Source organism: Xenia sp. Carnegie-2017, unplaced genomic scaffold, assembly GCF_021976095.1.
Source record: "Xenia sp. Carnegie-2017 unplaced genomic scaffold, XeniaSp_v1 HiC_scaffold_14, whole genome shotgun sequence".
NCBI classification, from domain to species: domain Eukaryota; kingdom Metazoa; phylum Cnidaria; class Anthozoa; order Malacalcyonacea; family Xeniidae; genus Xenia; species Xenia sp. Carnegie-2017.
Window position 1 is genome coordinate 12,890,587 of NW_025813447.1, and position 14,372 is coordinate 12,904,958.

Consider the following 14,372-nt stretch of genomic DNA (forward strand, 5'->3'; position numbering starts at 1 on the left):
ATGGCTTTACGACAGAATTTACCGATGTTTACCAAAATACTCGAACTTCTTTGTAATGAAGCGTATTTTATATGAATGTATGAAAATGTAGAATTGAACAAACATTTTAAACTTTAGTTATTCTGGAAATGATCTCAAGGTTTTTGACGTTTTTTCCCCACGTTTATTCATAACTCGAATGTTCTAAGCCATTCTGCATTTTGGCTATTTTCCACAAACTAGAATACAGTTTCTATGTTCAGCTATAATCTACCATCTTTCCAAAATAATTTTGAAATTTTTGCCCTGACGAAATGACAGCATTTAAAAATGTACTTTGTTGATAGTATACGCACCTTATCAAATAAACGCTTCACATATGTGTTTGTGCCTCGTCTCTAATAGACACTCCCCACAACATTAACTATTATGATGTCATTTTAGTGGAGTTAATCAATGACATGAAAGAGATAAGTTTTAATGATATATATGATTGCGCCAGATAGAGGAACAGTTTGACGAACAAATTTTTCACATTTATATCTTGTTTGTTACTCCGTGTCACGCAAATTCGAGGTCAGGCCTTCGACTCTAAATTTACATGATTTGTTGTTCCTGTTAAAAAAAAGGAAAATATTTCACAATTTTCTGACAATTATCGTCAATTGACATGATTTTTATGATTCTCGAGACATGATCTATTGTTCATGTCCATCATTAAAGTGTCTACATTTTTTAATATTCTATAATGCCATGTGATAATTACGAAATTATTTAACACAACAATATTATCGCTGAAAAGAAAATTGCTGAGATAAACAGTAGCAGATATTGTAGACATATTTCACGTTTCTTAAATGTCTTTATTTATTTTTAACTCTTAAAAACCTCTTTCAAAGAGCATTTTTCGTTTTTGAAACAACTTCCTTTTAGCAAGACCATATTGTGTGCTATACTTTATAAATATGTTCAATTACTGTGTTGGATGTCAATTTAGAGGCGTAATGTGTCTGAGTTAAGGTTAAAAAAGTTGCTAATAGGGTTGATTACATGGAAAAGTCGAGTGAAACACAACCTCACAGTGAAATTCTTCGTTTACTTATCAAGGAAAATCTGCGATGTGCGATTTGCAGGAAATTCTTAAAGATCCTGTACAGTGTGTTGAAAATGAACATCACTTCTGTCGTGAATGTATTCATGAACATTTGACGTTTTCAATACTTGTCCAACTTGTAAAGATGAACTGTCAGTTGAAATGTTACGAAAACCTCAACGCTTTCTTGTAGATGTCGTCGATAATCTAACGATAATTCCCGATCTAGAAACGATGGTTGACAGTTGTGATGATAACGAAACAAAAGATAATCATGAAAGACGCGAATTGCTTATTTTTAAAGCAGAAATGATGAAAATTCGCCGTAAACAGCAAGAAATTTTGCTAATGATGAGAGGCATGTCGTTGGATGGCAAAAAGGTGTTGAATAAACGTTACACGCCAACCTTATCAACAAATGCTCAGATTATTGTAACTGGTGGTGGTTTGAAATCTTCTATGATTTTTGATGTCGCACATCGAACATGGCAACGCAAAGCTGACATGAGTCGAAATCGTCAAAGCGCGTGCTCTGTCCTATACCGAGGTCACATGATTGTCGTTGGTGGAAGAAACGGGAACTGCGGTGTTCGAGATTCTCCTACTGATACTATGGAAGTATTAGATCTTGAACAGGAGAATGCAAAGTGGGTGAATTCTCAAATCCGTTTGCCTAAACCGTGCAGTGGCCACGCATGTGTTGTTCATGAAGATTGTCTTTTGGTCACTGGTGGTCAGTTACGGAGCATGCTTCATAAGATAAGCGATAGTGTTTATGAAATGATGCTGACTTCACCCTTTACCATAAGGTTGCATTCGCGTTTACCTAACCCCCTGTATCATCATGGAGCTGTTGTGATCAATGGTAAAGTTTATATTTTCGGTGGTCAACGGAGCTCATCCCACAATGATATAACGAGTGACGTTCACGTGTTTGACCAGGCAACAAACACGTGGACAAGAATGCAACCTCTATCGTATGCGGTCACTCAAATGGGCTTCACGGTTTGGAATGATAATATCATAATTCTTGGAGGAAAAGGAGGACACGATGGTGCTATACTTGATAAAGCTTTGATGTACAACATTACCACTGGTTGTAGCTCACTGCTTCCCAACATGATGAAGAAGCGATGTGGTTGCACAGCAGTTACAGTTGGTGATAACGTGTTTGCAGTTGGCGGTTTGGGAGATGGAACTGGTGTGGATTATCTCAAATCAGTAGAATATTTCAGCTTCACATGTAATGTTTGGACTGAAGTGCCTTCAATGAATGAAGGGCGATATCTGGCCACGGCTGTCGTAATATGATTGGATATATTGTTGTTTCGATCTATATAACTGAACAAATCATTGAACTACGTTGGTATTCACATATTAAATATAAAATTTAACGTCATGAGTTTTATTTATTTGCATATCTAAGAATCTTTGATGTACGATTTTTTAATGTTTACCATTTAATGTCTACTCTCAACATCAGCGCGTTACAATTTGAGCTGTGAATCTTCTTTGCAAGATTTTTAGATTTTTTAACTGCATATATCATTGCATAGAGTATTCAATGTATTGTTGTACTTAACTATCGGCATGTTACATTAAAATATATGAGAGAGTTTTTGTATTGTCAGTGATTTGATATTTGTTCGATTTGTCTCAAGTGCAGTTTTTTGTTGAAGTGAAATGTGTTACAGCCTAATTTCAGCATTACAGTTAGATCTAATATGTATTTTATCAACAAACGTCTCTCATTTCTTTTTTATTCTGTGTTTTGAAAGATTAAATCCCTTTCCTCCTTTAAATTAATATAATCATTTTTAAAATATTCTCTTTTTTGTAGTTGTTTGCTGTTCAGCTTTCTTCGTATTTATGTGTTCAGTTCCCATTGCAAAAGGCATTGGATGTTGCCAAGTATGTCATCAGTCGTTTGACGTCATTATGCGAAGCGTTGCCGGGAGACAGGTGTGCAAAATTCTTCATTCCTGCTTGTGAATGCTTGCCACGATTCTGTAGAGCATTTCCTCCACTTTCCGTGGATACGTCATCATTGTTATTGTTGATTGGTCAGCTTGCAGCGTCACGTGCTGCTGAGACTTGTGACGACGATCTAGGTATGTGTTTATTACATCATTCTTCATTGACTTATATGAGTTATATCATCAACGACCCTGCAGTTATTTAGCTTACACAAGGCAGTCCTGGATAAACTATTTCACTTTCTGGCTGAAAATATCAAAAATAAATTATTCCACCGAAAATGCTTCATTAATAACAATTGAAAACATTTCTTTACTCATCGCAGTTCTCTGTTACAGGCAAATTTCTAAATGGTATTGTTTGATTTACGGAGTACAGATTACATAATCATCTGACTTAATGTTTCGTGCAACTGTATTCCAAATATGCTCTATACTTTCGAAAAACGTATTGTAAGACACAAAATTTTTTCCCGCGAGTAATTTTTTTAGAAATTTCCGGACAACAGTACTGCTGGTGCTAATGCACATTTTTCAGCCGAGCTAACCGAGCATAAAGCACCATCAGAATCAGACTACAAAAATTTGTCTAGTTCTTTTTGTTATGCATTGTGAATAAAGAAAGGAACGCGACTTTTAAAAACCGGTTTTTACTTGAGACAAAAGTGACACGGCAAAAGTATAATGATAAATAGCTAAATATGAAGTCATAGACTGCCCCAAGATTTTATCTTATATTGAATTTTTCTCCTGGGTTAACGAGAAGGATGAAGATTAAAGGCGAAAACAGACATGATTGTGATAGTGAAAAACAGAAAACTTTTCATATTTATCGTAATTATCGCGATAGCTGATGGCATTTCAGTAACTTTATGAAAATTGTTCTTTATTCATTTAGATCTTTCTCGCTATTATAACATGATTCAAGATTTCCACAAGAAGACAACAGAAAACAGTGAAGTATTGTTTGATCATGGTTTTGTTGAGCACGAGAATGGTGTAATAAATGACAAAACGTTACATTCCCTTCAACATGATGTTGTACCTCGTTCAAAACATGTCGTACTTTATGAAGTAGTGTGTAAAACATTTAAACAACTAGTGAGTGCATGTATTTTGGAGAAATATGGCTTTACGACAGAATTTACCGATGTTTACCAAAATACTCGAACTTCTTTGTAATGAAACGTATTTCATATGAATGTAGGAAAATGTAGAATTGAACAAACATTTTAAACTTTAGTTATTCTGGAAATGATCTCAAGATTTTTGTCGTTTATTTCCCACGTTTATTCATAACTCGAATGTTCTAAGCCATTCTGCATTTTGGCTATTTTCCACAAACTAGAATAAAGTTTCTATGTTCAGCTATAATCTACCATCTTTCCAAAATAATTTTTGCCTTGAGGAAATGCCAGCATTTAAAAATGTACTTTGTTGATAGTATACGCACCTTATCAAATAAACGCTTCACATATGTGTTTGTGCCTCGTCTCTAATAGACACTCCCTACAACATTAACTATTATGATGTCATTTTAGTGGAGTTGTTCAATGACATGAAAGAGATAAATATTTAATGATATATATGATTGCGCCAGATAGAGGAACAGTTTGACGAGCAAATTTTTCACATTTTATAATCTTGTTTGTTACTCCATGTCACGCAAATTCGAGGTCATGCCTTCGACTCTAAATTTACATGATTTGTTGTTCCTGTTAAAAAAAAACGGAAAATATTTCACAATTTTCTGACAAGTATCGTCAATTGATATGATTTTTATGATTCTCGAGAAATGATCTATTGTTCATGTCCATTATTAAAGTGTCTACATTTTTTAATATTCTATAATGCCATGTGATAATTACGAAATTATGGTAACACAACAATATTATCGCTGAAAAGGAAATTGCTTAAATAAACAGCAGCAGATATTGTAGACATATTTCACGTTTCTTAAATGTCTTTATTTATCTTATATGAATTCAATTGCGCGGGATGTAATTTCCGATACATTGGCGAAACTTTGCGCCATTTATCCACCAGAATAAGGGAACATACCACAACAGACAAAAACTCTCATATCTGTCGACACCTACTTAAATCTAACTCATGTAAAACCAACTATTCACCCTCTTGCACACCACATTAACAAAACTAACCCTGACCTCAATGTTCAAGTTTTTAAATTTAATACAATATTTAGTTTATAATACGCTCGGACGCTCTCCATTAATTTATCTTATTTCCTTATATTGTTGTAATTTCTGTATCATATTACTTGTATATAAACCTTGTATTGTTTATTATCTCACTCATACTGAAGATGGCATCATTAGATGTCGAAACATGTCTATTTTAAAAAAACTCGTCGTGTTTATTAAATGCGCATTAGCAATAGTGCTTTTACGAAATTATGGTAACACAACAATATTATCGTTGAAAAGGAAATTGCTTAAATAAACAGCAGCAGATGTTGTTGATATATTTCATGTTTCTTAAATGTCTTTATTTATCTTTAACTCTTAAACCATCTTTCAAAGAGCATTTTTCGTTTTGAAATTACTTCCTTTTAGCAAGACCACATTGTGTGCTATACTTTATAAATATGTTCAATTACTGTGTTGGATGTCAATTTAGAGGCGTAATGTGTCTGAGTTAAGGTTAAAAAAGTTGCTAATAGGGTTGATTACATGGAAAAGTCGAGTGAAACACAACCTCACAGTGAAATTCTTCGTTTACTTATCAAGGAAAATCTGCGATGTGTGATTTGCAGGGAAATTCTTAAAGATCCTGTGCAGTGTGTTGAAAATGAACATCACTTCTGTCGTGAATGTATTCATGAACATTTGACGTTTTTCAATACTTGTCCAACTTGTAAAGATGAACTGTCAGTTGAAATGTTACGAAAACCTCAACGCTTTCTTGTAGATGTCGTCGATAATCTAACGATAATTCCCGATCTAGAAACGATGGTTGACAGTTGTGATGATAACGAAACAAAAGATAATCATGAAAGACGCGAATTGCTTATTTTTAAAGCAGAAATGTTGAAAATTCGCCTTAAACAGCAAGAAATTTTGCTAATGATGAGAGGCATGTCGTTGGATGGCAAAAAGATGTTGAATAAACGTTACATGCCAACTTTATCAACAAATGCTCAGATTATTGTAACTGGTGGTGGTTTGAAATCTTCTATGATTTTTGATGTCGCACATCGAACATGGCAACGCAAAGCTAACATGAGTCGAAATCGTCAAAGCGCGTGCTCTGTCCTATACCAAGGTCACATGATTGTCGTTGGTGGAAGAAACGGGAACTGCGGTGTTCGAGATTCTCCTACTGATACTATGGAAGTATTAGATCTTGAACAGGAGAATGCAAAGTGGGTGAATTCTCAAATCCGTTTGCCTAAACCGTGCAGTGGCCACGCATGTGTTGTTCATGAAGATTGTCTTTTGGTCACTGGTGGTCAGTTAGGGAGCATTCTCCATAAGATAAGCGATAGTGTTTATGAAATGATGCTGACGACACCCTTTACCATAAGGTTGCATTCGCGTTTACCTAACCCCCTGTATCATCATGGAGCTGTTGTGATCAATGGTAAAGTTTATATTTTCGGTGGTCAACGGAGCTCATCCCACAATGATATAACGAGTGACGTTCACGTGTTTGACCAGGCAACAAACACGTGGACAAGAATGCAACCTCTATCGTATGCGGTCACTCAAATGGGCTTCACGGTTTGGAATGATAATATCATAATTCTTGGAGGAAAAGGAGGACACGATGGTGCTATACTTGATAAAGCTTTGATGTACAACATTACCACTGGTTGTAGCTCACTGCTTCCCAACATGATGAAGAAGCGATGTGGTTGCACAGCAGTTACAGTTGGTGATAACGTGTTTGCAGTTGGCGGTTTGGGAGATGGAACTGGTGTGGATTATCTCAAATCAGTAGAATATTTCAGCTTCACATGTAATGTTTGGACTGAAGTGCCTTCAATGAATGAAGGGCGATATCTGGCCACGGCTGTCGTAATATGATTGGATATATTGCTGTTTCGATCTATGTAACTGAACAAATCATTGAATTACGTTGGTATACACATATTAAATATAACATTTAACGTCATGAGCTTTATTTACTTGCATATCTAAGTATCTTTGATGTAAGATTTTTTAATGTTTACCATTTAATGTCTACTCTCAACATCAGCGCGTTACAATTTGAGCTGTGAATCTTCTTTGCAAGATTTTTAGATTTTTTAACTGCATATATCATTGCATAGCGTATTCAATGTATTGTTGTACTTAACTATCGGCATGTTACATTAAAATATATGAGAGAGTTTTTGTATTGTCAGTGATTTGGTATTTGTTCGATTTGTCTCAAGTACAGTTTTTTGTTCAAGTGAAATGTGTTACAGCCTAATTTCAGCATTGTAGTTAGATCTAATATGTATTTTATCAACAAATGTCTCTCATTTCTTTTTTATTCTGTGTTTTGAAAGATTAAATCCCTTTCCTATTTTATGTTAATACAATCATTTTTAAAATATTCTCTTTTTTGTAGTTGTTTGCTGTTCAGCTTTCTTCGTATTTATGTGTTCAGTTCCCATTGCAAAAGGCATTGGATGTTGCCAAGTATGTCATCAGTCGTTTGACGTCATTATGCGAAGCGTTGCCGGGAGACAGGTGTGCAAAATTCTTCATTCCTGCTTGTGAATGCTTGCCACGATTCTGTAGAGCATTTCCTCCACTTTCCGTGGATACGTCATCATTGTTATTGTTGATTGGTCAGCTTGCAGCGTCACGTGCTGCTGAGACTTGTGACAACGATCTAGGTATGTAATTATTACATCATTCTTCATTGACTTTTATGAGTTATATCATCAACGACCCTGCAGTTATTTAGCTTACACAAGGCAGTCCTGGATAAACTATTTCACTTCCTGGCTGAAAATATCTAAAATAAATATTTCCAACGAAAATGCTTCATTAATAACAATTGAAAACATTTCTTTGCTCATCGCAGTTCTCTGTTACCGGCAAATTCCTAAATGGTATTGTTTGATTTACGGAGTACAGATTACATAATCATCTGACTTAATGTTTGGTGCAACTGTATTCCAAATATGCTCTATACTTTCGAAAAAGTTATTGTAAGACACAAAAATTTTTCTCGCGTGTAATTTTTTTAGAAATTTCCGGACAACAGTACTGCTGGTGCTAATGCACATTTTTCAGCCGAGCTAACCGAGCATAAAGCACCATCAGATTCAGACTACAAAAATTTGTCTAGTTCTTTTTGTTATGCATTGTGAATAAAGAAAGGAACGCGACTTTTAAAAATCGGTTTTTACTTGAGACAAAAGTGACACGGCATCAGTATAATGATAAATACCTAAATATGAAGTCATAGCCTGCCCCAAGATTTTATCTTATATTGAATTTTTCTCCTGGGTTAACGAGAAGGATGAAGATTAAAGGCGAAAACAGACATGATTGTGATAGTGAAAAACAGAAAACTTTTCATATTTATCGTAATTATCGCGATAGCTGATGGCATTTCAGTAACTTTATGAAAATTGTTCTTTATTCATTTAGATCTTTCTCGCTATTATAACATGATTCAAGATTTCCACAAGAAGACAACAGAAAACAGTGAAGTATTGTTTGATCATGGTTTTGTTGAGCACGAGAATGGTGTAATAAATGACAAAACGTTACATTCCCTTCAACATGATGTTGTACCTCGTTCAAAACATGTCGTACTTTATGAAGTAGTGTGTAAAACATTTAAACAACTAGTGAGTGCATGTATTTTGGAGAAATATGGCTTTACGACAGAATTTACCGATGTTTACCAAAATACTCGAACTTCTTTGTAATGAAACGTATTTCATATGAATGTAGGAAAATGTAGAATTGAACAAACATTTTAAACTTTAGTTATTCTGGAAATGATCTCAAGATTTTTGTCGTTTCTTCCCCACGTTTATTCATAACTCGAATGTTCTAAGCCATTCTGCATTTTGGCTATTTTCCACAAACTAGAATAAAGTTTCTATGTTCAGCTATAATCTACCATCTTCCCAAAATAATTTTTGAAATTTTTGCCCTGACGAAATGACAGCATTTAAAAATGTACTTTGTTGATAGTATACGCACCTTATCAAATAAACGCTTCACATATGTGTTTGTGCCTCGTCTCTAATAGACACTCCCTACAACATTAACTATTATGATGTCATTTTAGTGGAGTTGTTCAATGACATGAAAGAGATAAATATTTAATGATATATATGATTGCTCCAGATAGAGGAACAGTTTGACGAACAAATTTTTTACATTTTATGTCTTGTTTGTTATTCCATGTCACGCAAATTCGAGGACATGCCTTCGACTCTAAATTTACCTGTTTTGTTGTTCTTGTTAAAAAAAACGGAAAATATTTCACAATTTTCTGACAATTATCGTCAATTGATATGATTTTTATGATTCTCGAGACATGATTATCGTTCATGTCCATTGTTAAAGTATCTACATTTTTTAATATTCTATAATGCCTTGTGATAATTACGAAATTATGGTAACACAACAATATTATCGCTGAAAAGGAAATTGCTTTAATAAACAGCAGCAGATGTTTTGATATATTTCATGTTTCTTAAATGTCTTTATTTATCTTTAACTCTTAAAAACCTCTTTCAAAGAGCATTTTTCGTTTGTTTGTTGTGGTATGTTCCCTGATTCTGGTGGATAAATGGCGCGAAGTTTCGCCAATGTATCGGAAATTACATCACGCGCAATTGAATTCATATACCAGAATCAGGGAACATACCACAAGAGACAAAAACGCTCATATCTACCGACACCTGTAAAACCAACTATTCATCAAAATCATCGACACTGACACCTCATTCTCCTTAAAAGAAGCACCCACATTAATAAAACTAACCCTGACCTCAATGTTCAAGTTTTTAAATTCAATACAATATTTAGTTTATAATACGCTCGAACGCTCTCCATTAATTTATCTTATTTCCTTTTTATTGTTGTAATTTCTGTATCATATTACTTGTATGTTCCCTTGTATCATTATCTCACTCATACTGAAGATGGCATCATTAGATGACGAAACATGTCTATTTTAAAAAAAGTCGTCGTGTATATTAAATAGCAATAGTGCTTCTACGAAATTATGGTAACACAACAATATTATCGCTGAAAAGGAAATTGCTTAAAATAAACAGCAGCAGATGTTGTTGATATATTTCATGTTTCTTAAATGTCTTTATTTATCTTTAACTCTTAAAAACCTCTTTCAAAGAGCATTTTTCGTTTTTGAAATTACTTCCTTTACGCAAGATCACATTGTATGCTATACTTTATAAATATGTTCAATTACTGTGTTGGATGTCAGTTTAGAGGCGTAATGTGTCTGAGTTAAGGTTGAAAAAGTTGCTAACAGGGTTGATTACATGGAAAAGTCAAGTGAAACACAACCTCACAGTGAAATTCTTCGTTTACTTATCAAGGAAAATCTACAATGTGTGATTTGCATGGAAATTCTTAAAGATCCTGTACAGTGTGTTGAAAATGAACATCACTTCTGTCGTGAATGTATTCATGAACATTTGACGTTTTTCAATACTTGTCCAACTTGTAAAGATGAACTGTCAGTTGAAATGTTACGAAAACCTCAACGCTTTCTTGTAGATGTCGTCGATAATCTAACGATAATTCCCGATCTAGAAACGATGGTTGACAGTTGTGATGATAACGAAACAAAAGATAATCATGAAAGACGCGAATTGCTTATTTTTAAAGCAGAAATGATGAAAATTCGCCGTAAACAGCAAGAAATTTTGCTAATGATGAGAGGCATGTCGTTGGATGGCAAAAAGGTGTTGAATAAACGTTACACGCCAACTTTATCAACAAATGCTCAGATTATTGTAACTGGTGGTGGTTTGAAATCTTCTATGATTTTTGATGTAGCACATCGAACATGGCAACGCAAAGCTAACATGAGTCGAAATCGTCAAAGCGCGTGCTCTGTCCTATACCAAGGTCACATGATTGTCGTTGGTGGAAGAAACGGGAACTGCGGTGTTCGAGATTCTCCTACTGATACTATGGAAGCATTAGATCTTGAACAGGAGAATGCAAAGTGGGTGCATTCTCAAATCCGTTTGCCTAAACCGTGCAGTGGCCACGCATGTGTTGTTCATGAAGATTGTCTTTTGGTCACTGGTGGTCAGTTAGGAGCATGCTCCATAAGATAAGCGATAGTGTTTATGAAATGATGCTGACGTCACCCTTTACCATAAGGTTGCATTCGCGTTTACCTAACCCCCTGTATCATCATGGAGCTGTTGTGATCAATGGTAAAGTTTATATTTTCGGTGGTCAACGGAGCTCATCCCACAATGATATAACGAGTGACGTTCACGTGTTTGACCAGGCAACAAACACGTGGACAAGAATGCAACCTCTATCGTATGCGGTCACTCAAATGGGCTTCACGGTTTGGAATGATAATATCATAATTCTTGGAGGAAAAGGAGGACACGATGGTGCTATACTTGATAAAGCTTTGATGTACAACATTACCACTGGTTGTAGCTCACTGCTTCCCAACATGATGAAGAAGCGATGTGGTTGCACAGCAGTTACAGTTGGTGATAACGTGTTTGCAGTTGGCGGTTTGGGAGATGGAACTGGGCTGGATTATCTCAAATCAGTAGAATATTTCAGCTTCACATGTAATGTTTGGACTGAAGTGCCTTCAATGAATGAAGGGCGATATCTGGCCACGGCTGTCGTAATATGATTGGATATATTGCTGTTTCGATCTATATAACTGAACAAATCATTGAACTACGTTGGTATTCACATATTAAATATAACATTTAACGTCATGAGTTTTATTTATTTGCATATCTAAGAATCTTTGATGTACGATTTTTTAATGTTTACCATTTAATGTCTACTCTCAACATCAGCGCGTTACAATTTGAGCTGTGAATCTTCTTTGCAAGATTTTTAGATTTTTTAACTGCATATATCATTGCATAGAGTATTCAATGTATTGTTGTACTTAACTATCGGCATGTTACATTAAAATATATGACAGAGTTTTTGTATTGTCAGTGATTTGATATTTGTTCGATTTGTCTCAAGTGCAGTTTTTTGTTGAAGTGAAATGTGTTACAGCCTAATTTCAGCATTACAGTTAGATCTAATATGTATTTTATCAACAAACGTCTCTCATTTCTTTTTTATTCTGTGTTTTGAAAGATTAAATCCCTTTCCTATTTTTTGTTAATACAATCATTTTTAAAATATTCTCTTTTTTGTAGTTGTTTGCTGTTCAGCTTTCTTCGTATTTATGTGTTCAGTTCCCATTGCAAAAGGCATTGGATGTTGCCAAGTATGTCATCAGTCGTTTGACGTCATTATGCGAAGCGTTGCCGGGAGACAGGTGTGCAAAATTCTTCATTCCTGCTTGTGAATGCTTGCCACGATTCTGTAGAGCATTTCCTCCACTTTCCGTGGATACGTCATCATTGTTATTGTTGATTGGTCAGCTTGCAGCGTCACGTGCTGCTGAGACTTGTGACGACGATCTAGGTATGTGTTTATTACATCATTCTTCATTTTGACTTATATGAGTTATATCATCAACGACCCTGCAGTTATTTAGCTTACACAAGGCAGTCCTGGATAAACTATTTCACTTTCTGGCTGAAAATATCAAAAATAAATTATTCCACCGAAAATGCTTCATTAATAACAATTGAAAACATTTCTTTACTCATCGCAGTTCTCTGTTACAGGCAAATTTCTAAATGGTATTGTTTGATTTACGGAGTACAGATTACATAATCATCTGACTTAATGTTTCGTGCAACTGTATTCCAAATATGCTCTATACTTTCGAAAAACGTATTGTAAGACACAAAATTTTTTCCCGCAAGTAATTTTTTTAGAAATTTCCGGACAACAGTACTGCTGGTGCTAATGCACATTTTTCAGCCGAGCTAACCGAGCATAAAGCACTATCAGAATCAGATTACTAAAATTTGTCTACTTCTTTTTGTTATGCATTATGAATAAAGAAAGGAACGTGACTTTTAAAAACCGGTTTTTACTTGAGACAAAAGTGACACGGCAATAGTATAATGATAAATACCTAAATATGAAGTCATAGCCTGCCCCAAGATTTTATCTTATATTAAATTTTTCTCCTGGGTTAACGAGAAGGATGAAGATAAAAGACGAAAACAGACATGATTGTGATAGTGAAAAACAGAAAACTTTTCATATTTATCGTAATTATCGCGATAGCTGATGGCATTTCAGTAACTTTATGAAAATTGTTCTTTATTCATTTAGATCTTTCTCGTTATTATAACATGATTCAAGATTTCCACAAGAAGACAACAGAAAACAGTGAAGTATTGTTTGATCATGGTTTTGTTGAGCACGAGAATGGTGTAATAAATGACAAAACGTTACATTCCCTTCAACATGATGTTGTACCTCGTTCAAAACATGTCTTACTTTATGAAGTAGTGTGTAAAACATTCAAACAACTAGTGAGTGCATGTATTTTGGAGAAATATGGCTTTACGACAGAATTTACCGATGTTTACCAAAATACTCGAACTTCTTTGTAATGAAACGTATTTCATATGAATGTAGGAAAATGTAGAATTGAACAAACATTTTAAACTTTAGTTATTCTGGAAATGATCTCAAGATTTTTGTCGTTTCTTCCCCACGTTTATTCATAACTCGAATGTTCTAAGCCATTCTGCATTTTGGCTATTTTCCACAAACTAGAATAAAGTTTCTATGTTCAGCTATAATCTACCATCTTTCCAAAATAATTTTGAAATTTTGCCCTGACGAAATGACAGCATTTAAAAATGTACTTTGTTGATAGTATACGCACCTTATCAAATAAACGCTTCACATATGTGTTTGTGCCTCGTCTCTAATAGACACTCCCTACAACATTAACTATTATGATGTCATTTTAGTGGAGTTGTTCAATGACATGAAAGAGATAAATATTTAATGATATATATGATTGCTCCAGATAGAGGAACAGTTTGACGAACAAATTTTTCACATTTTATAATCTTGTTTGTTACTCCGTGTCACGCAAATTCGAGGTCAGGCCTTCGACTCTAAATTTACCTGTTTTGTTGTTCTTGTTAAAAAAAACGGAAAATATTTCACAATTTTCTGACAATTATCGTCAATTGATATGATTTTTATGATTCTCGAGACATGATTATTGTT

The 14,372-nt window shown here is 34.6% G+C and overlaps 2 protein-coding genes across 2 annotated transcripts; both read left to right on the plus strand.

Moving 5' to 3' along the window:
• The first annotated feature begins 6,020 nt into the window (after positions 1 to 6,020).
• Positions 6,021 to 7,097, plus strand: LOC124435304 (kelch domain-containing protein 8B-like). Its single transcript, XM_046985241.1, has one exon. It carries the CDS (start codon positions 6,021 to 6,023, stop codon positions 7,095 to 7,097), a length of 1,077 nt encoding a protein of 358 aa, XP_046841197.1.
• A 4,477-nt stretch (positions 7,098 to 11,574) lies between these two features.
• LOC124435307 (integrator complex subunit 2-like) lies at positions 11,575 to 14,047 on the plus strand. Its single transcript, XM_046985242.1, has 3 exons — positions 11,575 to 11,802; positions 12,422 to 12,692; positions 13,458 to 14,047. Exons 1-3 carry the CDS (start codon positions 11,575 to 11,577, stop codon positions 13,739 to 13,741), a joined length of 783 nt encoding a protein of 260 aa, XP_046841198.1. The 3' UTR covers positions 13,742 to 14,047.
• The last annotated feature ends 325 nt before the right edge of the window (positions 14,048 to 14,372 follow it).